We start from the raw sequence: 23,285 nt of genomic DNA on the forward strand, positions 1-23,285 counted from the left end.
CTCCCCCGCCCCCTCTTTGCTCTAAGTGGAAAAATTCAACGCTACATGTCAGGACCCTTCAGTACGGAAAGGTGATCACCACAAATGGCTCATATATTCAGTCTTTAACATTTGTCAAAGCACAAGCCTATGAGTGGTGAATCAGAGGAGAGGAATCAAGGGCACTAACGTTGATCTGGTGGGTGAAGGTCTCTGGTAACTGCCAAAATATTTAATTCTGTTCAGCTAGTCTTTCCACTCGCATCTCTGGCACACAACATGGCAAGTTGGATGACCCTATGATTTCCTATTTTGGCTTGGTCGCCTCCATTGTCACCTGGCTGATCTGATTGTACAGTGATCATGCAAGTCACCTAGAAAGTTGAACCCGTAAACCTGTGTGATTCGTCACGCTGTGGCTTAACGTTCTGTGTAATAAAGAGCCTTCCATAGACCTTTTATCCACTCCTGGCACCAGTCTTCTTGCTGAGATGTACAGTATATATGAGAGCCTGAGGAACAACATTTTTGACTGCCAGTGGTAGAGAATGCTGCGGAGTGTCAATAACTTTGCATTTTTTTTCTGATCTTTTTATAAGGCAGTGATCAACTCCTAAAATGTTACCGTAATTAAGACAGAACGAAAAGTTGGTCTTGCATCTTTCTTTCCTTACCTCTGTATTTGATTGTTTGCAGGCAAGATTACAAAGAGGACAGCTTTTCCTGAAACAAGGAAAATTGGATGAAGCAGAAGATGACTTTAGAAAAGTGGTAAGCTGTCAAGACTGATTTATTTTACTTTTTTTTTTTATTTATTTCCAAAGTTAAGGAAGTGGAAAACCCAATAAGAAAAGCTGTGAGCATAGTCACCATCCACAAATATGAATATACCAATCAGTAGGGTGGATTTGATTTAAATCACGATTTTAATCCATGCATTAAATCTCATTGATTTAAAATCAAGCTATTTTGCTAGTGATTTTAAGACCATTTTTAAAGAGTAACGGTCATCTCTGTCCCACAACGGCTCCTCCTCTGACCCGCTGTTGACTCACCAACAGTCCCATTCACTTTAATGGGATGGCTGGTGATGCGGCAGTGACACAACAAGGTGAGGGACGTGGCGGCAGCAGGTAAGTGGATGCCCTCTAACAGGCGCTGCCATGATGGATGTAAAATGAGGTGCTCTTTAAATGTAAGGGCTTATTCTTGCTGGTAGTTAGAATCTTCAATATTTGCAAAAAAAATTACGTTTTTTCTATTTAGAATAATAAGCTGTTGGGTTAGTAAAAGGATATCCGAATCAAATCAATCATATAATTTGTAGTGTACATAGATTTGCAAAACAATGGGATAAAGGAATATTCCTGAACGTTGTGTGGTTACTGTGAAATTGTGTGAATGCATCAATGCAGTACATGTTATATCGGCTTGCAGAGCTTGGATTCATTGAATGAGTTTACCAAAAATCTAAATATTGCAGAATATTTATAACTAAGCTCCATTTCACGCTGAATAAACTAAATAAAATTAGTTTTTCTATGTAAGATACAATTATCTTTTTCATAGATTTTTACTCCAAAAGCATGTTATTAAAATAAATCTGATATTAAATCCAAAAAATCATTGATTTGTTTTCCCTTCCACCCTGCCCATTAATGAAACCAGAATAATTCCCCATTGTGTTTTATAGTGTCTGCACACAATCACAAAAGGTGCCTTCAGTTCTTAGGACACAACTTCTGAAAACCTTAATATTACGTTCACAAACACCAGGCTGTGATTCAGGTTTACTGCCCTTATTGATGAAAACTCCCTTTTTAAAAAGGGATCTATCTGTATAGAATTATGGGAAATTGCATGTCTTTTAGTGCATGCGCTGAGGCCGTCATTCCTTTTTTGTCTTTTTAATTACTAATCCTGTAAAAATTTGGGTGTGGGGACACTCAGATTTGTTACAGGTCAGTGACTGACAAGGTAGTGAAGCCAGGTTCAGAGTGCTGCCCCAGAAGCATGCAACTTTGAATCAAATGGTCAGCAATGGCTGCTCTATATTTCTGTCTTCATAAGTTTCCTTTTAACTGTTCTACTTGCTGATCCTTATGCAATAATGTAATCTTGGTTTTCTATAGGTGTGCAAATAGGAATAACAGCAATAACTCTATAATAAAGGATGTGTTATTTGAACACCTAGCCATAAAGATCTAATATGTATTAGGCGCTATGATCTTAAAGGGGTTGTAAAGGTTAGTTTTTTTATTTTCTAAATAGGTTCCTTTAAACTAGTGCATTGTTGGTTCACCTATCTTCTTTCAATTTCCCTTCTAAATGTTTGTTTTCTTTGTTTGAATTTCTCACTTCATGTTCCTCCTCAATAAGCAGTTCTGGCTGACTATCCACCGATCGGATGATGGTGGAAAGCTTACTGAGGAGAAGCAGGAAGTGAGAAATTCAGACAAAGGGAAAGAAAAAATGTAAAAGGGAAATTGAAGGAAAAGGTAAGTGAACCAACAATGCACTAGCTTCAAGGAACCTATTTAGAAAAATTAAAAAAACAAACCTTTACAACCCCTTTAGGCTGGTAACACCTGTAGAAGGCACAAATGCTTTGTTTAGGGCTGTGGTGTCCAACCTGTGGCCCACCACAAATTCGTAAACGTACAACTTTTGAAAGTGTTTGTTTCGTAAAAAAAAAAAAGCATTTGCACTTTGCTAACACATGTGGAGGATGATGTGTATAGCATGAAGCACACAGAGGTGCTGAGCACCTTGAGAATTGCTATTACATTAAATCCTTCTAACAAGATATTGATGCGTTCTTTTATCAAAAACGGTGTCCAATGCCGCACTAGTTTTTTTATGTTGCCCTCTTTTTTTAATATATATATTTTTTTTACACAATTTTACAGAAGTAGTATTACTCGGGTACATTAGTTGGATCTAACAAAGTATCAAACTAATAGAACCAAAGTCCAATTGATAAAACAGCGCTAGTCATTGGATGAAGTCCAACTCCTCATAAAATAGAAGTCAAGAAAAAAAGTACAGTTCTAAGGTGATGTGTGCTTCTAGGATAGGCTTTGTAGTGCACCCTACACCAATTCCCAGTCTTCACCTCGAAAGTGGGTCACAATCTCCCTCTGGGGTTCACACTCACCAGAAGGTGTATAAATTAGAGCCTTGTATACCAATTTATCTTAATCAGACTGCCATCTCTCCAGGGTCAGCAGGGGTTAATTTAATTCAGGACACATAAAAAAACAAAGGCACTATATAGTGTAATCGCGTTTTAATAAATGCCCCCCTGCAAACACAGCCCCGCTTCCAATATACGTACAATGTAAACACTTGTAATGAACGTTAAAAAGAAAATGAAAAGGGTTCACCGCTGTCCTCCGAACACAGGGGCCGCGCGTGTGCTAGAAAGCACGGTGCTAAGACCTTTCCTGGTTACAGTCTGGTTGGCGGTGGAATGCACTGCTCTTCCTGGCTACGCCTTTGTAGCCACGCCCTGATGCGTTTCGTCACTTCTGACTTCAACGGAGGGCGTGGCTACTCTGCGTTATCACTGTCTATTTATTATCCCTCCTACACGGCCATTGGGTAAGACAGTCCCGCCTTCCTGATCCCGATTGATGCATACAGCCCGTCAACCAGACTGTAACCAGGAAAGGTCTTGGCACAGTGCTTTCTAGCACACGCGCGGCCCCTGTGTTCGGAGGACAGCAGTGAACCCTTTTCATTTTCTTTTTAATGTTCATTACAAGTGTTTTTACATTGTACGTATATTGGAAGTGGGGCTGTATTTGCAGGGGGGCATTTATTAAAACTGGATTACACTATATAGTGCCTTTGTTTTTTTATGTGCCCTGAATGAAATTAACCCCTGCTGATCCTGGAGAGATGATGTAAGTCTGATTAAGATAAATTGGTATACAAGGCTCTAATTTATACACCTTCTGGTGAGTGTGAACCCCAGAGGGGGATTGTGACCCACTTTCGAGGTGAAGACTGGGAATTGGTGTAGTGTGCACTACAAAGCCTATCCTAGAAGCACATATCACTTTAGAACTGTACTTTTTTTTTTTTTTTTCTGGACATCTATTTTATGAGGAGCTGGACTTCATCCAATGACTAGCGCGGTTTTATCAATTGGACTTGTTCTATTAGTTTGATACTTTTGTATGCTTTATAAATGTATTTTCATTTATTTTAAACAGCTGCTGCTATAGATAAATTCAATTCATCTTGAGGATTTATCTATTGAATATTTACTCAATTTATTCACCATTTAATTTACTGTGTGATATTTTCCTACCAGCTGTCACTCCATAGACAGTTGATACATATTTTCCTTGGAGCCGGGAAATGCACTGTGGGCCCCTTTTTGTGCACCTCTGTCTGACATTAGTTGGATCAGTGATCGTTTTACTTGTGATCGGCTCGACTTTCTGCTCATTGGCTATCCTTATTGTTGTGTTTTATGTGTGGCCCAAACCATTCCTCCTTCTCTTCTTTCAATGTGGACCAGGAAGGTCAAAAGGTTGGACACCCCTAGTTTAGGGTTACCAGTTAGTGTTTCAATAGAATGGAAATTTGCAATGGAAACAATTTTTCATTGGGGGATGTTTGGTGCTGTGCATGAAGTGCTAGGATGCAAGTGGTGAAAGTTTACATTTTAGATTACATTCACACTTGTGTTGAAATGTCAGGAAAAGACAGTTGGAATGAGTGAGATATTTGCACTATTTGGTTTCCTGTAAACTGGCCTAATTCTGCTCCTGGTGTGGTTATGCTTCATAAAGTTAGACAGTCACACATACAGTGTACATACACGCAGAATATATATATATATATATATATATATATATATATATATATATATATATATATATATATATATATTACATATATATATTACATATATATATTACATACACTTACAAGGTACTGGAGAGGCAGGGCAGCTATAATCTTGGTATTAAAAAAGAAAAAGGAAAAAGAAAAAAAAAAAAAGATTTTTACAGAGGCTGACAACTCTGGTGGCCCCCTAGTGGCGTGGGGCCCTCGGGCAGTGCCCAAATGGTCAGTCTGCCCCTGCCTAGACCTATGAGCTATTGCATACTCCAGTCAAATACATTGTTTATTTTTTTTAATCGTTGTATGTGAATTACTAAGAAAATATATATATTTGAAATGTTTGTGCAGTTGAAGAAAACATACCTAAATGTGGAATGTTTTTTAAAAAGTAAAGCTACCATGAGAGCCTGATGCTGTGTAACAATTATTAACAGATTTTTTTTTTCAGTTATTGTGAAAAACACATTGGGCAGGTAAACAAACAAGGAAACGTAAAATGAGCAGTCTCCTGCTTGTTACTAGAGACGGCACAAATGTTAGGCCTTCAAAACAAGGGATTACCATGGGGAACAAGATGAGACACCATTAAACATGTCCCCTGTTGCTAGTTGCAGGAAATATCTCCTGTAGAACATCTAGGTCATATGGTCCTTCCTTTCAGTCCTGCACAATGTCAGCAGATCAAAAGTGACACCTGCAGAGAAGAAGGTGAATCGCCAGACAATTACTGGCAATGAGAATAGGCAGCTGGAAAATGTGTTTTCTCTTCACTTGTCCCAATCTCACTTTAACTTTCCTTTTAGGACTTGTAATAGGAATTGAGTGACTTGATACAGGTGGAATTGGACTGTCTGAAAATGCCAATTAAATGTGCCATAACCTCGTAATTTATCGGTGAATAGCTTAATCCAAGCCAAATAGTGCACTGCATTTCACTTGGAGAAGAACATATCTAGCTATCGGTTTCTCTATCACTTATATGAACTGTAAATCTGTTCTCAGCAGTTTCATGCCATAATTGTTGTAGTCTGAACTAGAAACTAGTAAAAATAAGAACATATATTCCTAATGATTATAAAAAAAAAAAAAAAAGCCTTTTAGTCTTCCTCCCCTCTTCTGCTGTGTAATATGTTTACATTCTTCCAGAGCACTTACCCCTCCCCCCCACTGTACAACTAGTGTGTATGTGTGTGTGTGTGTGTGTGTGTATATGTGTGTGTGTGTGTGTATATGTATATATATATATATATATATATATATATATATATATATTATATATTTTATTATTATTTATTAAAATTCTTAAAAGTACAAAACGCAGTCAGTTACCCGTAGGCCTTGATGCGCCGAGAACAACAATACAGCAACAACCAAAAAACACACACAGGCAGCGGAACAGATCCAATTTAAAATAGTTAGTAGATCAAAGAACTATAAAAACCTATGTAATTAATAGAATATATATATATATATATATATAATCATAACTCAATATATGACTCAATAAAATATATTGGTGAACAAATTGATGTATAAAAATGCATTTCTAAAATGTCCCACAATCCCAAATCTATTCTTAAAAAAAAAAAAAAAAAAAAATCCACAAAGTCTATCCATAGGTGACTTGCTGATTGGAAATTTGAACACTCCTGTGTTGCTACACCAAACACAGCTTCTTACCAGAGATCTCAAACCTGTAATGTAAAGACCATACACGCATGAGGACTATCTGGGGTAACTGTCAGATGAACCCCCGTCAGGCATCACCGCTCCTAAATGCATCATAAATGGACCATGGAGAGAGGAAAAGGGCAAACTCCCAGTGCAGTACTGTCAGTTTTTCATTATAGGCCTCTTGCACACGGGAGTAAAACAAGTACATTTTTTATTGAACTGGATATAGATGCATTGTAGTCTATGGAACCATACACACAGCTGTATGAAAATGAGTACAGAGCCGTAAAACAAAAAAACATAAATTTATATAGCAATAATGGCAACAACAAAAATATTACGCTTGTTTACACTTGTGTGCCTTTACGCTCCTTTGCACGCAAGGTCTTTATAAAACATTTTAATAAAGATCTTTTTGTCAATAAGATCCTGAATCCCCCGTTCACATTGGCGCGGCCTATTGCCAGCAACAGCACTGTTCCAATCGGTGATGCGTCGCACCGATTTTTTAAAGGTAGATTCTGCACTACTTTTGGTAAATTCAGGAGCAATTTCAATAGGCCTCCTGTGCTTGAACCCGCAAACATTTCAAATCGCCCCCGAACTCGCACTGAATTGTGGGTTTGTAATCATGCAAGTTTAGCTGAATTTGTACGATTTTTTTTTTTCAAACCCGCGTTCAGTGTCAACGAGGGCTAAAGCTGGATACACATACATATTTTGTTTATTTTCCTTTTTAGATTTACCTTCAACTATGTAGTGCAAGGGCCTGCCTGATTGCATACAATTTGAAAGTGTTTAGGGTTTGACCTCCTATTGTATGGTTTTGGTAAAACTCAAATGAAAAGTTGTACAAAAAAATTGTATAGTGTGTAGCCAGCTTAAATCAGAGTTCAACCCAGGAATGGAACTTCCGCTTATTAGGCCCCCCCCCCCCCTCCGGTGTTACATTTGGCACCTTTTCAGGGGGAGCTGTCTAATGCAGGTATTTGCTCCCATTTCCTGGGAAAGATTGTCGCAGTATCCATGGCTATCTATGCCATGTTCGTCCCCCCTTCTGGAGACACAACAGGCTGTGAAGCCACAAGGCTTTACTCCCTGATTCCCTTACTTAAAATTCCGTTGCCTCCACCCGGAGCTGATGGGCGGGTCGGGTGAGGACATTGCGGGCGCCCTGGACAGGTAAGTGTCCTTATTTTAAAAGTCAGCAGCTACAGTATTTGTAGCGGCTGTATTTGTTAGCTGCTGACTTTAAATTTGTATTCATTTTATTTTTTTTGTGGGCGGAACTCCGCTTTAAGTATAAACACTAGTGAATTCTTGCATCCATGTGCAGCTGGCCTAAAGGGCACAGATGAGTACGTACACAATTGAAAAAACAAAAAAAACAGGGTCCATAAAGACATGGTTAAGAGACTTTAGGGTGGAGGAACTTGGCTGGCCTGTACAGAGTCCTGACCTCATCTCGATTAGGACACCTTTTTGGTATGAATTTGAGCAGAGACTGCGAGCCAGGCCTTCTTGTCCAACATCAGTGCCTGACCTCACAAATGTGTTTCTGGAAGAATGGCCAAACATTCCCATAGACACACTCCTAAACCTTGTGGACAGCCTTTCTTAGAAGAGTTGAAGCTGTTCTAGCTGCAAAGGGTGGGCCATCTCAATATTGAACCCTACCGACTAAAACTGGGATGCCATTAAAGTTCACATGCGTGTAAAGGAAGGCGTCACAATACTTTTGGTAATATAGTGTATGTTTTGTAGCACATAGTGGGGATTTGCTACTGAATGCAGAGCTCACTTTGTGTTATGATAAAACAGCTGTACAATCTTGTAATATCTCATTGACACATGCACAGCTTTTTGGGCACTGATATTATCCATACCATCCAGAAAGTGACCTTCCTACACCTTGAACTAAGAAGTGTTAACAGGCAATACACAGTATGTTGGATCAGCTTCAATAGATGGTGATATTCCCTAATCTTCCAGCAGATGGCAGCAGAAGATAATGGCAATGTCTTGAGCCACTGCAGTGAGTGCCAGTAAGAAGGCATAGCTTGATGCAGTTTTCATTTCCACTGACCTGTAGTGATAAAGGTGTACTTTTGTCACAGATCCAATTATACAGGCTGTTGGGATTATATTTATGAGCACCCTGAAAATCAAATTATGAACTTGCTGTTGTGGATTTCCTTTATTACATCTGGTTGTCCTCGGGGACAATGAAAGCAAGGTGTTTTGGAAATATTCATTATGAATAAATGAAAGCATTTTAATGGAGCAGGGTGCAGTGCTGGTATTTTGTGGGTCGATGTTGCTGTTTATCCTGAATTCCACTTGATTACATGTTTATTATTATATTATCTTTTCTTTTGTAAAATCCAAGGTAATCGGTGCTTACATTTTATTTCTCATTCTTGGCTTTGTCTTTTTTTATTTTTTTTTATCTTTGTATCCGTGTGCTGCACAAACATCTTTTTCTGTCGGCAGTGTTTGATTATTCTGTTTTAAGTTGGCTTTGAGTGGCAGTGGTTCTGTAGAGTCGGTAACGTGCCAAGGGCATAATGGGCTGTCTGTGACCCGCAGTGCATCTACCTCTTACTTCTAAACCGTTTGTGGCAAAGACTTGTACGGATTTTGAAGCTTTGCACAGGGCAGTCTCTGAGGTGCCAACAGCTGTCTGAATATCCTTTTTATAGTTCAATGTCATTCAGTCACCGAGTTTTATGAATTGAGAATCTCTTCTTCCCTTTTTTGTAAAATCATTTTTTTCTTTCACATAAATATACTTCATACCTTGTCCCCAATAAAATGTAGTATAACTGATATGTGGTATTTTTGATTTGGGCCCTATGTAAGGTCCCACATGCTAGTTATTTATGCAGGGTTGTCATTGGTGTGCCATAGTATCTAAGGGCCCTAGTAGTGTATTGTATGCAGGTTTTAAATACTGCTGCATTCAATGTAACATACAGTAGTGCTGGAAACCTAGATTAAAGCAGAGTTCCACCCAAAAGTGGAACTGCCGCTTTAAGGACTTCTTTCCCCCTTACATGCCACATTTGGATATATATATATATATATATATATATATATATATATAGATATATAGATATATAGATATATAGATATATAGATATATAGATATATAGATATATAGATATATAGATATATAGATATATAGATATATAGATATATATATATATATAAATATTTTTGTGGGACTTCCTGTCCCACTTCCATAACCCTATCTTTGACCGCCTAGGTGACTCCTCTCACCCTAGACAGCCCCTTTCTGCCAGCGTTCTTCTGGGAAACAACTCGGGTCCCAGAAGATTGGCTGGCCAATAGGAGAGCCCAGCGCGACTCGTGAATGCACAGTGCATGCCCGATTGTGAAGCCATAAGCTTTCACGGTCGGGTGCCCACAGTTATGATGACTGAGAGGAGTGAGTCTCCGGGCAGCCACATCGCTGGACCGTGGGACAGGTAAGTGTTGGTTTATTAAAAAGTCAACAGCTTAGCTTTTTGTAGCTGCTGACTTTTAATAAACTAAAACACGGGTGGAACTCTGCTTTATGGGTGCAACAATCAGAACTGTTATGCACTGTATCTGCAATACACCTAGAAAATAAAAATAAACCTGCAGATGTAATAGACCGTAAAGTGATACCAAACACCGCTTTATGACTTGTACTTGCAGGTAAGCTTATAATAAAGGTAGGTACAAGGAATATCTCCTAAACGTGCAACACTTTACGAGATATTTATTACTTCTAAAGGTGCTGACCTCACCGTCGCATACACATGCTCCTGTGTGCATGTATGGGAGCGATATTATCGCAGCTTAGCCATTCAAATGGCTGGGGCACGCAAGCCCACAAGGAAGATCGGGTGAGGATGGAAGCCCTGTCAGCGTTGACAGCGTGCTGCTGGAGGGCTTCGTTTTAAGGCAAGTCTCTCATAATGTGCTAGAATGCGATGCATACTAACCCATTATGCCATTAACTTTCAGGAGGAAAAGTGTGTGTGTGTGTGTGTGTGTGTATGTGTGTGTGTGTGTTTTGTTTGGTGTGTGTGTTTGTTTTTTTGTGCCTTGCTGTAGACCTACTGGTGCCATTATAAATGCATTTTAGCACCTGCTAATTTGCAATTTTGTAAATGTCATCCTGTCTATACAGGATTTTTATTAAATTTTTTTCTATTACAACTACAAATGCATAGCTTGAAAAGAGCTCAGTAAGAGGTATTGTTTATACTGACACAGTTCTCGCTTGAATTCTCTTCCTAAAAGAGATCACATACTCGGTGTAAATCATTATCCCTCCTCTGAGAGCATCTTGCATGTATTTTTCATAGATTTTGGAATAATTGGTTAGGAAACCTGAGAAACAATGGTATTTCATCTTCCATTTCATTTATATTTTAGCAATGGCATGCAGGGTGGCCTAGCTAAATTCTTGTAACTAGCACTGTCTGCTAATGAAGCCCCTGCCCTAAAATATTATCTACTTACAAAAGTAAGCACAACTACTGTTTTATTTATAATTCATATTTATTCAGCGGCATTACTAAATAATAGGAGCCTGCTGAACTCGCAGGGCTAATAAACAGAATTTTTATACTTCTATTTAAAACAAACGCTTATGATTTTGATGTGTATTGCAAAAAGGGCATTTTAATACGTCTGGATGTTATTACACAGAACTGTCATCTTTTCAGTGCACCACTGTGCTCTTATTCGTGCTAGAAAGAGCTTACAATTTAATACAAGGTTTCTACAAATATAAGGTTTACAGCCGTGGCCAAAGGTTTTGAGAATGACACGCATAATAATTTTGTGTGTGTTTGTGTTTTTTTTTTTTGTCAGATGTTACTATGGTATACTGAAGTATGATTGCAAGTATTGCATAAGTGTCAATGGCTTTTATTGACAATTACATCAAGTTTATACAAAGGGTCAATATTTGCAGTGTTGACCCTTCTTTTTCAAGACCTCTGCAATTCGCCCTGGCATGCTATCAATCAATTTCTGGGCCACCACCTGACTGGCAGCCCATTCTCACATAATGCTTGGAGTTTGTCATAATTTGTGTGGGGTATTTTGTATTTTTTTTTTTCCCCCAACTCTTGAGGATTGACCACATTTTCAATGGGATAAAGACCTGGACGGTTTCCTGGCCATGGGCCCAAAATGTTGATGTTTTGTTCCCCCAAGCCACTTGGTTATCACTTTTGCCTTATGGCAAGGTGTTCCATCATGCTAGAAAGGGCATTGTTTGTCACCAAACTGTTCTTTGATGGTTGGGAGAAGTTGCTCTTGGAGGATGTTTTTTGTACCATTCTTTATGGCTTTGTTTCTAGGCAAAATTGTGAGTGTGCCCACTCCCTTGGCTGAGAAGCAACCCCACACATGAATGGTCTTAGGATTCTTTACTGTTGGCATGACGCCGGACTGATGGCACCCACCCTTTCTTCTCCGGACAAGTTTTTTTTCCTGATACCCCAAACAATCGGATAGGGGATTCATCAGGGAAAATGACTTTACCCCAGTCCTCAGCAGTCCAATTCCTGCACCTTTTGTAGAATATCAGTCTGTCCCTGATTTATTTTCCTGGAGAGAAGTGGCTTCCTTGCTTCCCTTCTTGACGCCAGCCTCAAAGTCTTTTGCCTTGCTGTGCTGGCAGATGCTGCCATTCCTGAGCAAGCTCTGCACTGGTGGTGCCCCGATCCCACAGCTGAATCTGGTCCTGGCACTTGCTGGACTTTCTTGAAGATTTTTTTTTTTTTTCATGGTAGAAGTTCATTCTCATGGCAAAGTGGGACTTTGCAAATCATCGGATCACTGTTTATAACATTCTAGCGTATATGCAAATTGCCATCATAAAAACTGAGGCAGCAAATTAATATTTGTGTCATTCTCATAATGTTTGGCCATGGCTGTATGGTTGCTGGCTATGTAATCCTTATTGTATAGATTGTGCAAAGCAGATCTCCAGATATGTGGAAAGCGGCGACAAGAGCATCTGATTACTATTTTGGGTGCAGCATTGAGTGATTTCAGAGCCAACTTCCAGCTTAAATAAATGTTAAGGTAAAGGTTGGAGTTGGTTTTCTTTCGGGACATATTTTAGTTTTAGGGGAACTAAATTGTGCATGGGAGTGAGCTGCCACCATAAAGTGGCAAACGTACCCCTCAGTGTGTCATTTTCTAGTGGTTACACCTCCAAGCTGCTGTCAAACCTTCACTTGATGCCATCTTTCCTGGCGCTTCTTAATGGTGCTGGTTATCATTCAGCTATAGGTAGCCTACCCACCATGCAACTTCTGCATACAAATTGCATTTTCTCCATCACGCGATTCTATTATTCTAAGCAAGAATGAGCCAGAATGTATACTGAATAATCGAACATGTACTTGGGAAGTAAAATTGTGTGTGTGTGTGTGTGTGTGTGTGTGTAAATTCTCTTTTGGTAAAAAAAAAAAAAAAATTTACAGCAGAACTTTAGCTCTGCTTTTAGGAGTTAAACTTAACGTTTACCAATAACTAGTAACTGTTATGCCGCGTACACATGATCTGCTTTTCCTTCAGAAAAAACCTTGGATGGTTTTTCCGACGGAGTTCAGCTCAAGCTTGGCTTGCATACACACGGTCACACAAGTTCTCTGAACTTTCGATAGTCAAGAACACGGTGACATACAACACTACCGATACTAGTATTGGGATAACTTTAATAACATATAAAATAACATAATTCTGGCAACCTGTCTATGCCCCCTGCTCCCTACCATGCAAACTTCTCCCCTTACTTCAGAAAATACAGAGAAGGGGGAAGTCGCTCAGACAGGGGTAGAGGGAAGAGGGCAACCCTGGTCTATCAAACCTTATCCATGAGCGTGTAGGAGGGATTGCCATATAACATTACATACCCGGATTACAATTATTGATCATCATTGAAGAGAATAGTTCCCCCACAATCCTTACACAGAAAGTTACATATCCCGCAGTAGAGCAATAGGCAGGACACATTATTAACTGAGTTGGGGAGGATCGGGAGCATTACCCAGTTAGGACTCACAGATGCCCTCAGGCGATGGCGCTTTGGAACGTTGTCTGGGGGGGGGGGGAGATATCTCCCCGATGCTGGAGGTCCCATGTGGCCAACCGGCTGTGGGACAAGTTGCAGCCAGTTTGGGACAATGATGGGTTCAGTCTCCAGAAAGGTGAAGAGAGCCGGAAAGGTTTGCCGTTGTGTGGAGCGTTAATGAGTGCTGTCCCTTGCGGAAAATCGTTGACTGAGTGAATCCCCACCTGTAAGTGCAGCCCAGTTGGCGTGTTGGGTCCTGGGTTAGTCAGAGCATGGCCCATCGTTGAAGGGTTGCCTGTGAGAATTCAGGGAGGGTCTGTATTGCGGCACCATCAAAGTCTATGGGGCCCTCTTCCCAAGACTTCCGAAAAATAAGATCCTTGTGAATGTACCGTGTAGTCTGCAGATGACGTCCTGCAGTCTATTCGGATCTGGCGAACAGGGATCAAGAGCCCTGTGGATCTGGTGAAACTCCAGGTTCGCTGGGGAGGAGTCTCCCACGATTCTGTGGAATATAGCAGCAGGTGTCTCTGACAAGTCCTCCGAGCCTGTGGCTTCCGGGAGCCTCTAGAGTTGCAGATTATTGTGGCGGCTCATATTTCAGATCTTCTATATGAAGCTGACTGGAGCTGTTGCCTGTTGTTCCTCCAATGTGGCATGGATAGATTCTCCTGAGGATAGGTGCTCTGTTAGAGACTGCACATCAGTTCTAACCTCCTGTATGTCTCTGCGGTGCGTCCCTTCCAGTCTGCTAATAAGAGTTTCTATGTCAGCCTTAGTCGGGAGGGCCTTGGGAAGTGCCCAGAGTTTAGAGGTTAGTGGATGTTGAGACTGACTCTACGATGCAGGGTGGAAGGTTGCCAGCGTCTCTGAAATAGTATCTAAAGCTGAAGAGGCAGCTGGAGAGTCAGGAGGCTCCAGACGGGAGCCGCGTGGTTCCGCCATCTAGAAGCACTGGGAGGGCCGTATGAGAGCTTGGGGAAAATGTTTCTATTTCCCCCTCCGGATCCAGATGTGTGGTTTGTCCGGGTGGACTTAATGTTGCCCTTTGCCTTCGTCTCTTTGCTGAGAGCATACCATTGGGAATTGAGCTAGATAAGCCAGGGTAGGTAGGAGAAGGTTGGGAGCCCACATAACTCGCTTCTCTACACGGCCATGTCCAGATCACGCCCCCCTTCTTGGAATTATTCAGTGACTTGTGAAGTGTATGCTTTTTTTGTTTTGTTACAATGCTAGAGGGCCCATTAAAACTAGAAGCTGTGTTTACTGCACATTTTTGCATGTGCAGTGATGTGCATTTGACATGTGTTTTTGCGCAAATTTGCATGCATTTACAGTGCATTTTTCCTAAGCTTGCATTTCCTTTTGAGGTCACTTCTTCCTTTTTGGGCTTTTTATGTTGTGGTGGTGCATTGTCATGCATTGCAATCTGCATTTGCAGTGTGGAAAAATTCTACATGCTGTTTTTTTTTTTTGCACTGCAATAGTGTGAACTATGCACATTTTTGGACTGTCTATCTATTTACAGTTGGAGTGCAGTCAAAAATGCTTCCCACTGTATCTGGTGTGAATGGGCCTTTTTAAAACTTTATTTGCCCTAGTTAAGTAAACAGGTCTGTCTGACCTTATTTTATACTTCATCCACTTCATACTTTTGTGAGCCAGTTCTCCCATTTTTAAAAGGAAACTTCAGAATTGTATGCATTTTACATTAGAATATATCTATCTTTTTAGAGCACAGGTGTCATCTTGGTAAACCCAATAAACCTCTTTCTAGTTAGATGTGACACTTTTCTTTTCAGTGGTGCCTTTTTTTTTTTGTCAGTTTTACCCAGCTTGACTGCATACACGTTGGATGTGTCATGTAGGAAACAGATGAATTTCTCATTATTTTCATGACTTAAAACTAGGATGTAATCCTGCTGAGCTCTACTGCTGCTCCTGTTCCTTTAGCGTGCGGGTTGCCTGCTTTCTGCCAGCAGAATACTTTTCATACTGTTAACATAATTGTATGTTTTACTTGTTTAACAATTTTATATTTAACCTGCATGGTTTGTTTAAGGAAATGTTGTGTATTATTTGGCATTCCCATATAGCAGGGGCCTCCAAACTGTGGCCCTAGGGCCAGATGTGGCCCTTTGCTAGCCTTTATCCGGCCCTGAGGGCTTTATTCCTCCCACTGATATGAGGCACTATTCTTTCCACTGACTCCAACAAGGGGGAACTTTTTCTTCCACCGATACCTATGATGAGATACAATTACTCTTACTAATAGGGGCCCTACTCCTTATCCTACTGATTGCAAACTATGAGGCCATATTTATTCTCACCAATGCCGGGCCCGGGACATTTTCTACCCCCGCTGGTCACAATCAGGCCCTCCTAAAGGCTGAAAAACAATAAACTGGCCCTTTGTTTGAAAAGTTTGGAGACCCCTGCCATATAGTATGGACATGGTAGAATTGAGAACTTTTTTTACTATTGTCATGAAGCTCTAGTGTCTCCCAAGCCATTTACAAACGCAGCTATTTTTGCAGTGACCTGTGAAAAGCCAAATATAAATTGATATGCCACATAAAAATAAAAATAATAGCAAATGTTTAACCCAGCAACCAATCAGATTGTATCCTGTATTTTTTAAAATGACTTTAAAGTGAATGTAAACCCTCACACACCCAGTGAAGTGAACAGCCTCAGAGACAGAGGTGAAAACAATCTCCCTACCTAAGTTTTACATGCAACTCTGCTGTCTTCAGTTTTATGTACTGTTTAGAAAGTTCAGATCGTGTTAGAATTTTCTCTTCCTGATTCACCTGTGGGTGTGGATTCTTTGACACTGGGAGACAGCTGATTGGAGGAAAGGCACCCCCCCCCCGATCAACATAGATACTTTCAGAGCTGTGCTGTGAATAGACCAGCTCTCTGCTAATCTATGTATAGCACCCTCCCTGACACACAATTCAGCCTGGTTTTATCACAGTTGCTGGAGAACTTGTTAGAAGTTATCATGCTGATAACAGAAAAACGGATCAGGAGAAATCCAAGGGGGCCTGGGGCTTTGAAGAGAGATGAGAAAACACTACAGATATGTGCCCAGCTCAAATTTCATGAACTGTGTTTACATCCACTTTAAGGGCAGGTTCAAAGTGAAAACCAATGAGACAGATCGATTGAGCCTACCTACCCATATCTAAATGGCCTTTGCACTGTCCTTGTCATACTGGTATATGTTTTGTGTGTGTTTGTGTCTCAATCCTTCCAGTGTATTCTTACATGTCCAACTCCCCAGATGTACTATGCTCTTCTATTCAGCCAACATGAGGTAGCTATGTTAGTTGCAGGTATGAGAGATGGAGATAAGTATAGAACAGGGAGTACATAGTTGAATCTTGTGGGTGCCTTGGTGCTTTTCTTACTCTACTCTGCTATGAAATATTTGCCCCTTTCCTGATTTTTTTATTTTTTTATTTTTACACATGTCACACTTAAATTTATTAGGATCATCAAACAAATTTTAATACGCAAAGAGTAAGGAGTAAAATGCAGTTTTTAAATGATTTAATTAAGGGAAAAAAGCTGTCCAAACCTGCCTGGCACTATAAAAAAGTAATTGCCCCCTAAACCAAGCAGCTTGCCTGAGACCGAGCTGCAGCTCACTTTGTCCATTCAGACACGGAGTCGCGGCCCGGCCCCACCCGCACCCTTTCTCTCCTCATTGGCTCACTGACTTTGATGGCAGTGGGAGCCAATGGGCGCCATGCTTCTGTCTCAGCCAATAAGGAGGGAAGTCCCGGACAGCCAAGTCTCTGTCCAACATCTCTGCATCGAGATGGGGCTCAGGTAAGTATTAGGTGGGCTGAGGATGGCTGCTGCACACAGAAGGCTTTTTATCTTAAAGGGGTTTTCCACCCATTGTTTAAGTTTATTAAAAGTCAGCAGCTACAAAAAGTGTAGCTGCTGGCTTTTAATAAACTGACACTTACCTGCTCCAGCGACGCGCCGGCCGGGGCTCCGGTCCTCGCCCCCCCTCACCGGCCGGTGTCTTCATTTCTAGTGTGGGCACCCGGCAGTGACAGCTTTCGGCTTCACGGCCGGGCACCCACTGGGCATGCGCCAGCGGCGCCGTCCGATTGGACAGGTGCTCGCCTACAGGGGAGGGGCTGTGAAAAGGCGATTAAGCTAATCGCCTTTCCAGCCCCTCGGCAGGAGGAGGAAGTGGGACAGGAAGTCTCCTTCTCCTGAAGCCCCCCCCCCCCCCCCCAAAAAAAAATTACATGCCAAATGTGGCATGTAAGGGGGCGAGGAGTGGGTTAAGAGGAAGTTCCATTTTTAGGTGGAACTCCTCTTTAATGTATAGAATGCATTAAGAAAAAAAATCTTAACTTTACAACCACCTTTTAAGTGAGGCCTACAGTTTATTAGATGTTCTGGGTTCTTTTATGACCACCTGGATGATGAGTCGTCGGGCTCTTGGAGTAATTTTGGTAGGCCGGCCACTCTTGGGAAGGTTCACCACCGCGCCAAGTCTTCATTTTTTTTTCTAATCAGTTCTTGAATGTCTTTAGAATGCGGCATTATGTGTTGCTTTTTTGAGATCTTTTAGTGTGCTTTACTTTGTCAGACCGCTTCTATTTAAGTGATTTCTTAATGCAACAGGTCTGGCAGTAATCGGGCCTGGTGTGGTAAGTGAAATTGAACTCTGCTTTCCAAAAAGTGTGGTTTAATCTCAGTTAATTCATGATTTAGCAGGGGGGGGGTATTTTATATAATTTAAAAACTAAATTTAGTATTTACTCAAGTTACCTTTGTATAATAATAAAATTGTCTTGAACGGAATCATTAAGTGTGACAAATATGGAAAAAGGTATAAGATAGAGATTTGGGGAATAGAACAGTTGGAACATGATTGAATTTTAAGGGGCTCTTGGCATAGTTCTTTAAGTACAGTATGTCTTCCTATGAAGAGATGTACTTTTTCAAGTATTTCCTATGTGGTATCTGCAGGCAGTTCTGTTATACAAGATATTACAAGTGATATTGCTTTTTGTTTTTTGTTTTTTACTTATTTTATAAAATGTAAAATTGTAATTTTATTTTGTTTGGACCTGGGTTCGTTCAACTACTGTGTGAAAACTATTGGTTTTATTTGGTATTCTAAATATTATCATTATTTTTTAGCTCAAATCTAATCCAAGCGATAAAGAAGAGAAGGAGGCTTCCTCTCAGTTGGCAAAGTCTGATGAAATTCAGCGCGTGCGTTCGCAAGGAGAAGCTGCCTATGACCGAGAGGATTACGTCACTGCAGAAAGCTTATTTAACATTGTTCTTGAGGTAAGAGGTTTTAAGGCATGTTCTTAAAGTTACATCCTAATCTGTATTTTAGTTCCAAAATTGCGCAAGATTTTTCACCTTGGAATTTAGGGCTATCTATCTCTGAAAAGTGTGGCATGTATTTGTATTTAGCCCCCTTTTACTCTTATACCCCTAACTAAAATCTAGGGAACGCAATTGCATTCAGAAGTCCCGTAATGGGTCCACCTGTGTAATTTCATCTCCATATAAATATAGCTGCTCTATGAAGCCCTCAGAGGTTTGTTGGAGGACCTTGGTGAAAAGAATCATGAAGGCCAAGGAAGACAGGTCAGGGATAAAGTTGTGGAGCAATAGGGTTGGGTTCTAAAAAAAACTGTTCATTCCATCACCTGAAAAATGGAAAGAGTATGACACAACTGCAAACCTACCAAGACATGGCCATCCACCTAAACTGACAGGCTGGGCAAGGAGTGCATTAATCAGAGATGCAGCAAAGTAACTCTGTAGGCGATGCAGAGATCCACAGCTTGGGTGGGAGAATCTGTCCACAGGACAACTATTAGTCATGCACTCCACAAATCTGGCCTTTATGGAAAAGTGGCAAAAAGAGAGCCATTGTTTGAAAGAAAACCATAAGAAGTCCCATTTGCAGTTTGCGAGAAGCCATGCGGAGGACACAGCAAACGTGGAAAAAGGTGCTCTGGTCAGATGAGACCAAAATGTAGCTTTTTGGCCTAAAGGCAAACCACTGTGTGGCAGAAAACTAACACTGCACATCATCCTGAACACACCATCTCCACTGTGAAACATGGCAGTGGCAGCATCATGTTGTGGGGATGCTTTTCTTCAGCAGGGACAGGGAAGCTGGTCAGCGTTGATGGATGGAGCCAAATACAGGGTGGTGTTGGAAGAAAACCTGTTGGAGTCTGCAAAACACTTGAGAGGCAGAGGTTCACCTTCCAGCAGGACAACAACCCTAAACATACAGCAAGAGCTACAATAGAAAGGTTTAGATCCAAGTATATTTATGTTAGAATGGCCCAGTCAAAGTCCAAACCTAAATCCAATTGAGAATCTGTGGCAGGATTTGAAAATGCTGTTCAGACACTCTCCATCCAATCTGACAGAGCTTGAGTTTTTTTGCAAAGAAGAATGGGCAAAAATTTCACTCCTTTCTAGATGTGTGAAGCTGATAGAGACATGCCCAATAAGACTTGCAGCTGTAATTCTGTAATTCTACAAAGTATTGACTCTTGGGGGCTGAATACATGCCACACCTTTCCGATATTTGTGTTAAAAAAAAACACACACACACTTTGAATTATCTTCTAAAACAATTATACATACACCCAGAAATGTTTTAACAAACCTCATTTGAAAAACAGAAGTGATAGTTTTTTTTTTTTTTTTTTTTTTACTGCTACAGGGTGGCACCTGTGTGCAGGATCACATGTATGTATGTGTTCCATCTTTTCTGGGTAGGGCGCAAGCTGCCGGTGCCTCGCTCCCACTGTGATCACACACAGTGGGAGCCCAGTGGCGGGTACCGCGGACTCTGTTCCCCGGCACCCGCCGATTGTTCAGTACATAGGCAGAATGGCAATCTGCCTATGTAAACAAGGCAGATCACTGATCAAATCTTCCAGAGGTCAAGTGGTTACGAGTAAAGATCTTGCTGCTTTGCAAATTTAAGCTCCAGGTGTGGCATACCTGCTGTCCATGTAAAAGATTGTGTATTTTATGTCTTGTTATCTTGTGCATTATAAAAAAAAAAAAAAAATCTGGAGGGAATTTATGAAAACTGGAGCAGCAAGAATCTGGAGTAGCTGTTCCTGGCAACCAGTCAGCTTCTATCTTCTTTTTTTTATTTTCAAAGCTTACCTGAACATGCTGAAGATAGACGCTGATTTTTGAGTACTATGCACAGCTGCTCCAGTTTTTATAAATTCTCTGGTCTGAGTTGTGTGTTTTTTTTGTTTTTTGATGTAGTAGGAAGGACAAAGTACTCTGTGCTCTAATTATTTTAAAAATCCAAAGAATTACATTGTAATAAGTCTGACAGTTGAGCCTGAATCTAGAACATCAGATAGCATGTGTTGCCACAGTAAAGGCAATGAACATTTGATTAATAGACCTAAGCGTTTTAGGAGTTGAAACGCAGAAATTCTTTGCAATCGTTGCTTTTTGTTTATGCCTGAATGTTTACTGCAGGTCTTATTCTGATAGTGTTTCTTATTGATTCTCAGAAATTACAGTAACTGCTTGCAGGTTAGGAAGGGGCAGTATTTGTTTTCCAATATTGCATTGAGCCATCTTGCTGCTCCACACAAAGGCATTGCAAGTACTTTGTATAAGTGAATAAAGAGATTTTTATTTTATTTTTTCTATAGACGTGTGTGTGGGATGCAGAGGTTCGAGAACTGCGAGCTGAGTGCTACATCAATCAGGGGGAGCCTGCAAAAGCCATCACTGACCTGAAATCTGCCTCTAAACTAAAGAGTGATAACACTGGAGCCTTTTACAAAGTCAGCCTTATATACTATGAGCTGGGGGACCATGAAATGTCACTTAGGTAGGCTATACAAAGTAAAGCTGGTCATAAACTAGTACAGTGGTCTTCTAACTGCAGCCCATTGGCCAGATGTGGTCCTTTTTGTATGCCTTTATCTGGCCCTTGAGAATTCCTCCCCCAGATATGAAGCACTATTCCCCTTTTTCTTTTTTATAAACATTTTTCTTTCACCGTCTATTAATGATTAGACACTATTCCACTCACTGACACTAATAGAGGATTATTCCTGTCCATAATACCCAATATGGGGCACAATTTCTCCTCCTACTGACCACAGGCATTATGTAATTTTCTACTCCCACTGGCCACAGTCTGGCCCTCCTAAAGTCTGAAGGACATTAAACCGGCCCCCTATTTTTATAGTTTGGAAACCCCTGCACTGGTAGAATTTTTAATTTTAGAATGTTTGTTTGATTTTCTTGTCATTAGTGGGGTCAAATCAATGTTGGTTTCATCTACAGTGGTAGAAACAGTTTGAAGGAGCAGGATGGAAAATGTTCTTGAACTAACACATTTTTTTTTTTTTTTTAAATAACTTTTGAACAACATTTTCATATACACATTCTTTGAAAATCTACTAGTGTTTTCCTGCGTAAGACTTGCAATACTGTTTCTTTACAGCCAAAGTCGTGGGAGAAAGAGAGGGTGGAGGTGTTGGTCAGAGTAACCAAAGAGATTTCATGAGCTATTTTAATGGGCTTGGCACATAAAGCCCAACTACAGTAAACCTTTCCTTTCTCGTTCTAGAACGATGAAAGATTATGCCTGCAGCTTTGTTTTAAACATACTTTAAGTTGGTTTGTAAGTGTAGTAGTCGCATTTTATCAAGCTTTAAACTTATGGACATTAACAAGAGTACATTTTCATTCTAAGGTGACCATTCATAAGAATGGGCCACTTGGCTACTGTAGCCCAATCTTGCAACAGGTACTGTACACAATTCTTGAATAACCACATGTAATGTGGTCCTTGTTCAGCCATATCTTTCACCCTGGCAATTGTCTCGGTATTTCTAGAATGCAGTGGCAAACAACGCATGGACTGATTATTGATAACTTGATCTAAGAAAACCTTTTGCGACTAATAATCACACCATGTATGGGCACATAAATATAGAGCAGTATTGAAGAGGTTAAATGCTTAAGTAGGAACTGCACCCACAGTTCCAAAAAAGTTGTCACACTGTAAAAAATCTACATAAAACATAATGCAATGATTTTCAAATCTCATAAACCTATATTTTATTCAATCGAAAAAATAAATAACATATCATAACATCAAATGTTTAAACTGAGAAAATATACAATTTTAGGGAAAAAAATTTGGTGATTTTAAAATAATTGCTGCAACTCAAAGTTGAGACAGGGCCATGTTTACCATGGTGCAGCATCCCCTCTTTTTTTAACACCCCTAAACGTCTGAGAATTGAGGAGACCAGTTGCTGGAGATTAGCTTTTGAACTGAGCACTTATGGCAAGCTGGAAGTTCCCTCTTTAGCTTGCAGGACACGGTGGCCATGGTTGTCAAATTTTGATTTGCCTGACCACAACAGTGTTCCACTTTGCAACAGACCACTTTAACTCCTGCCCGCTGTCATTTGTTTATACGGGGTGCTCTGTTCTGGGATGTCATATGATGTCGCCAATGACGCAACCCTTTACCCATGTGTCCAATTACAGCATGTTTGCATGTAAACAAGGAAATGGCGGTTATCGACTCTCCTCACCTCACACTGACAGCGTGAGGAGAGCCGATCAGCGTCATTTCCTCACAGGAGAGATCTGTACAGATAATCAG

At 40.5% G+C, this 23,285-nt stretch overlaps 1 protein-coding gene across 1 annotated transcript in view; it reads left to right on the forward strand.

Moving 5' to 3' along the window:
* DNAJC3 (DnaJ heat shock protein family (Hsp40) member C3) overlaps positions 1 to 23,285 on the forward strand; it is a 78,818-nt gene that overhangs the window by 23,867 nt on the left and 31,666 nt on the right. Inside the window, exons 4-6 of the mRNA XM_040336103.1 lie at positions 676 to 750; positions 18,782 to 18,934; positions 21,307 to 21,488. Coding sequence (XP_040192037.1) covers positions 676 to 750; positions 18,782 to 18,934; positions 21,307 to 21,488 — 410 coding nt within the window. The remainder of the gene's footprint in view (positions 1 to 675; positions 751 to 18,781; positions 18,935 to 21,306; positions 21,489 to 23,285) is intronic.

Source organism: Rana temporaria, chromosome 2 (assembly GCF_905171775.1).
Source record: "Rana temporaria chromosome 2, aRanTem1.1, whole genome shotgun sequence".
Classification (NCBI taxonomy): Eukaryota; Metazoa; Chordata; class Amphibia; order Anura; family Ranidae; genus Rana; species Rana temporaria.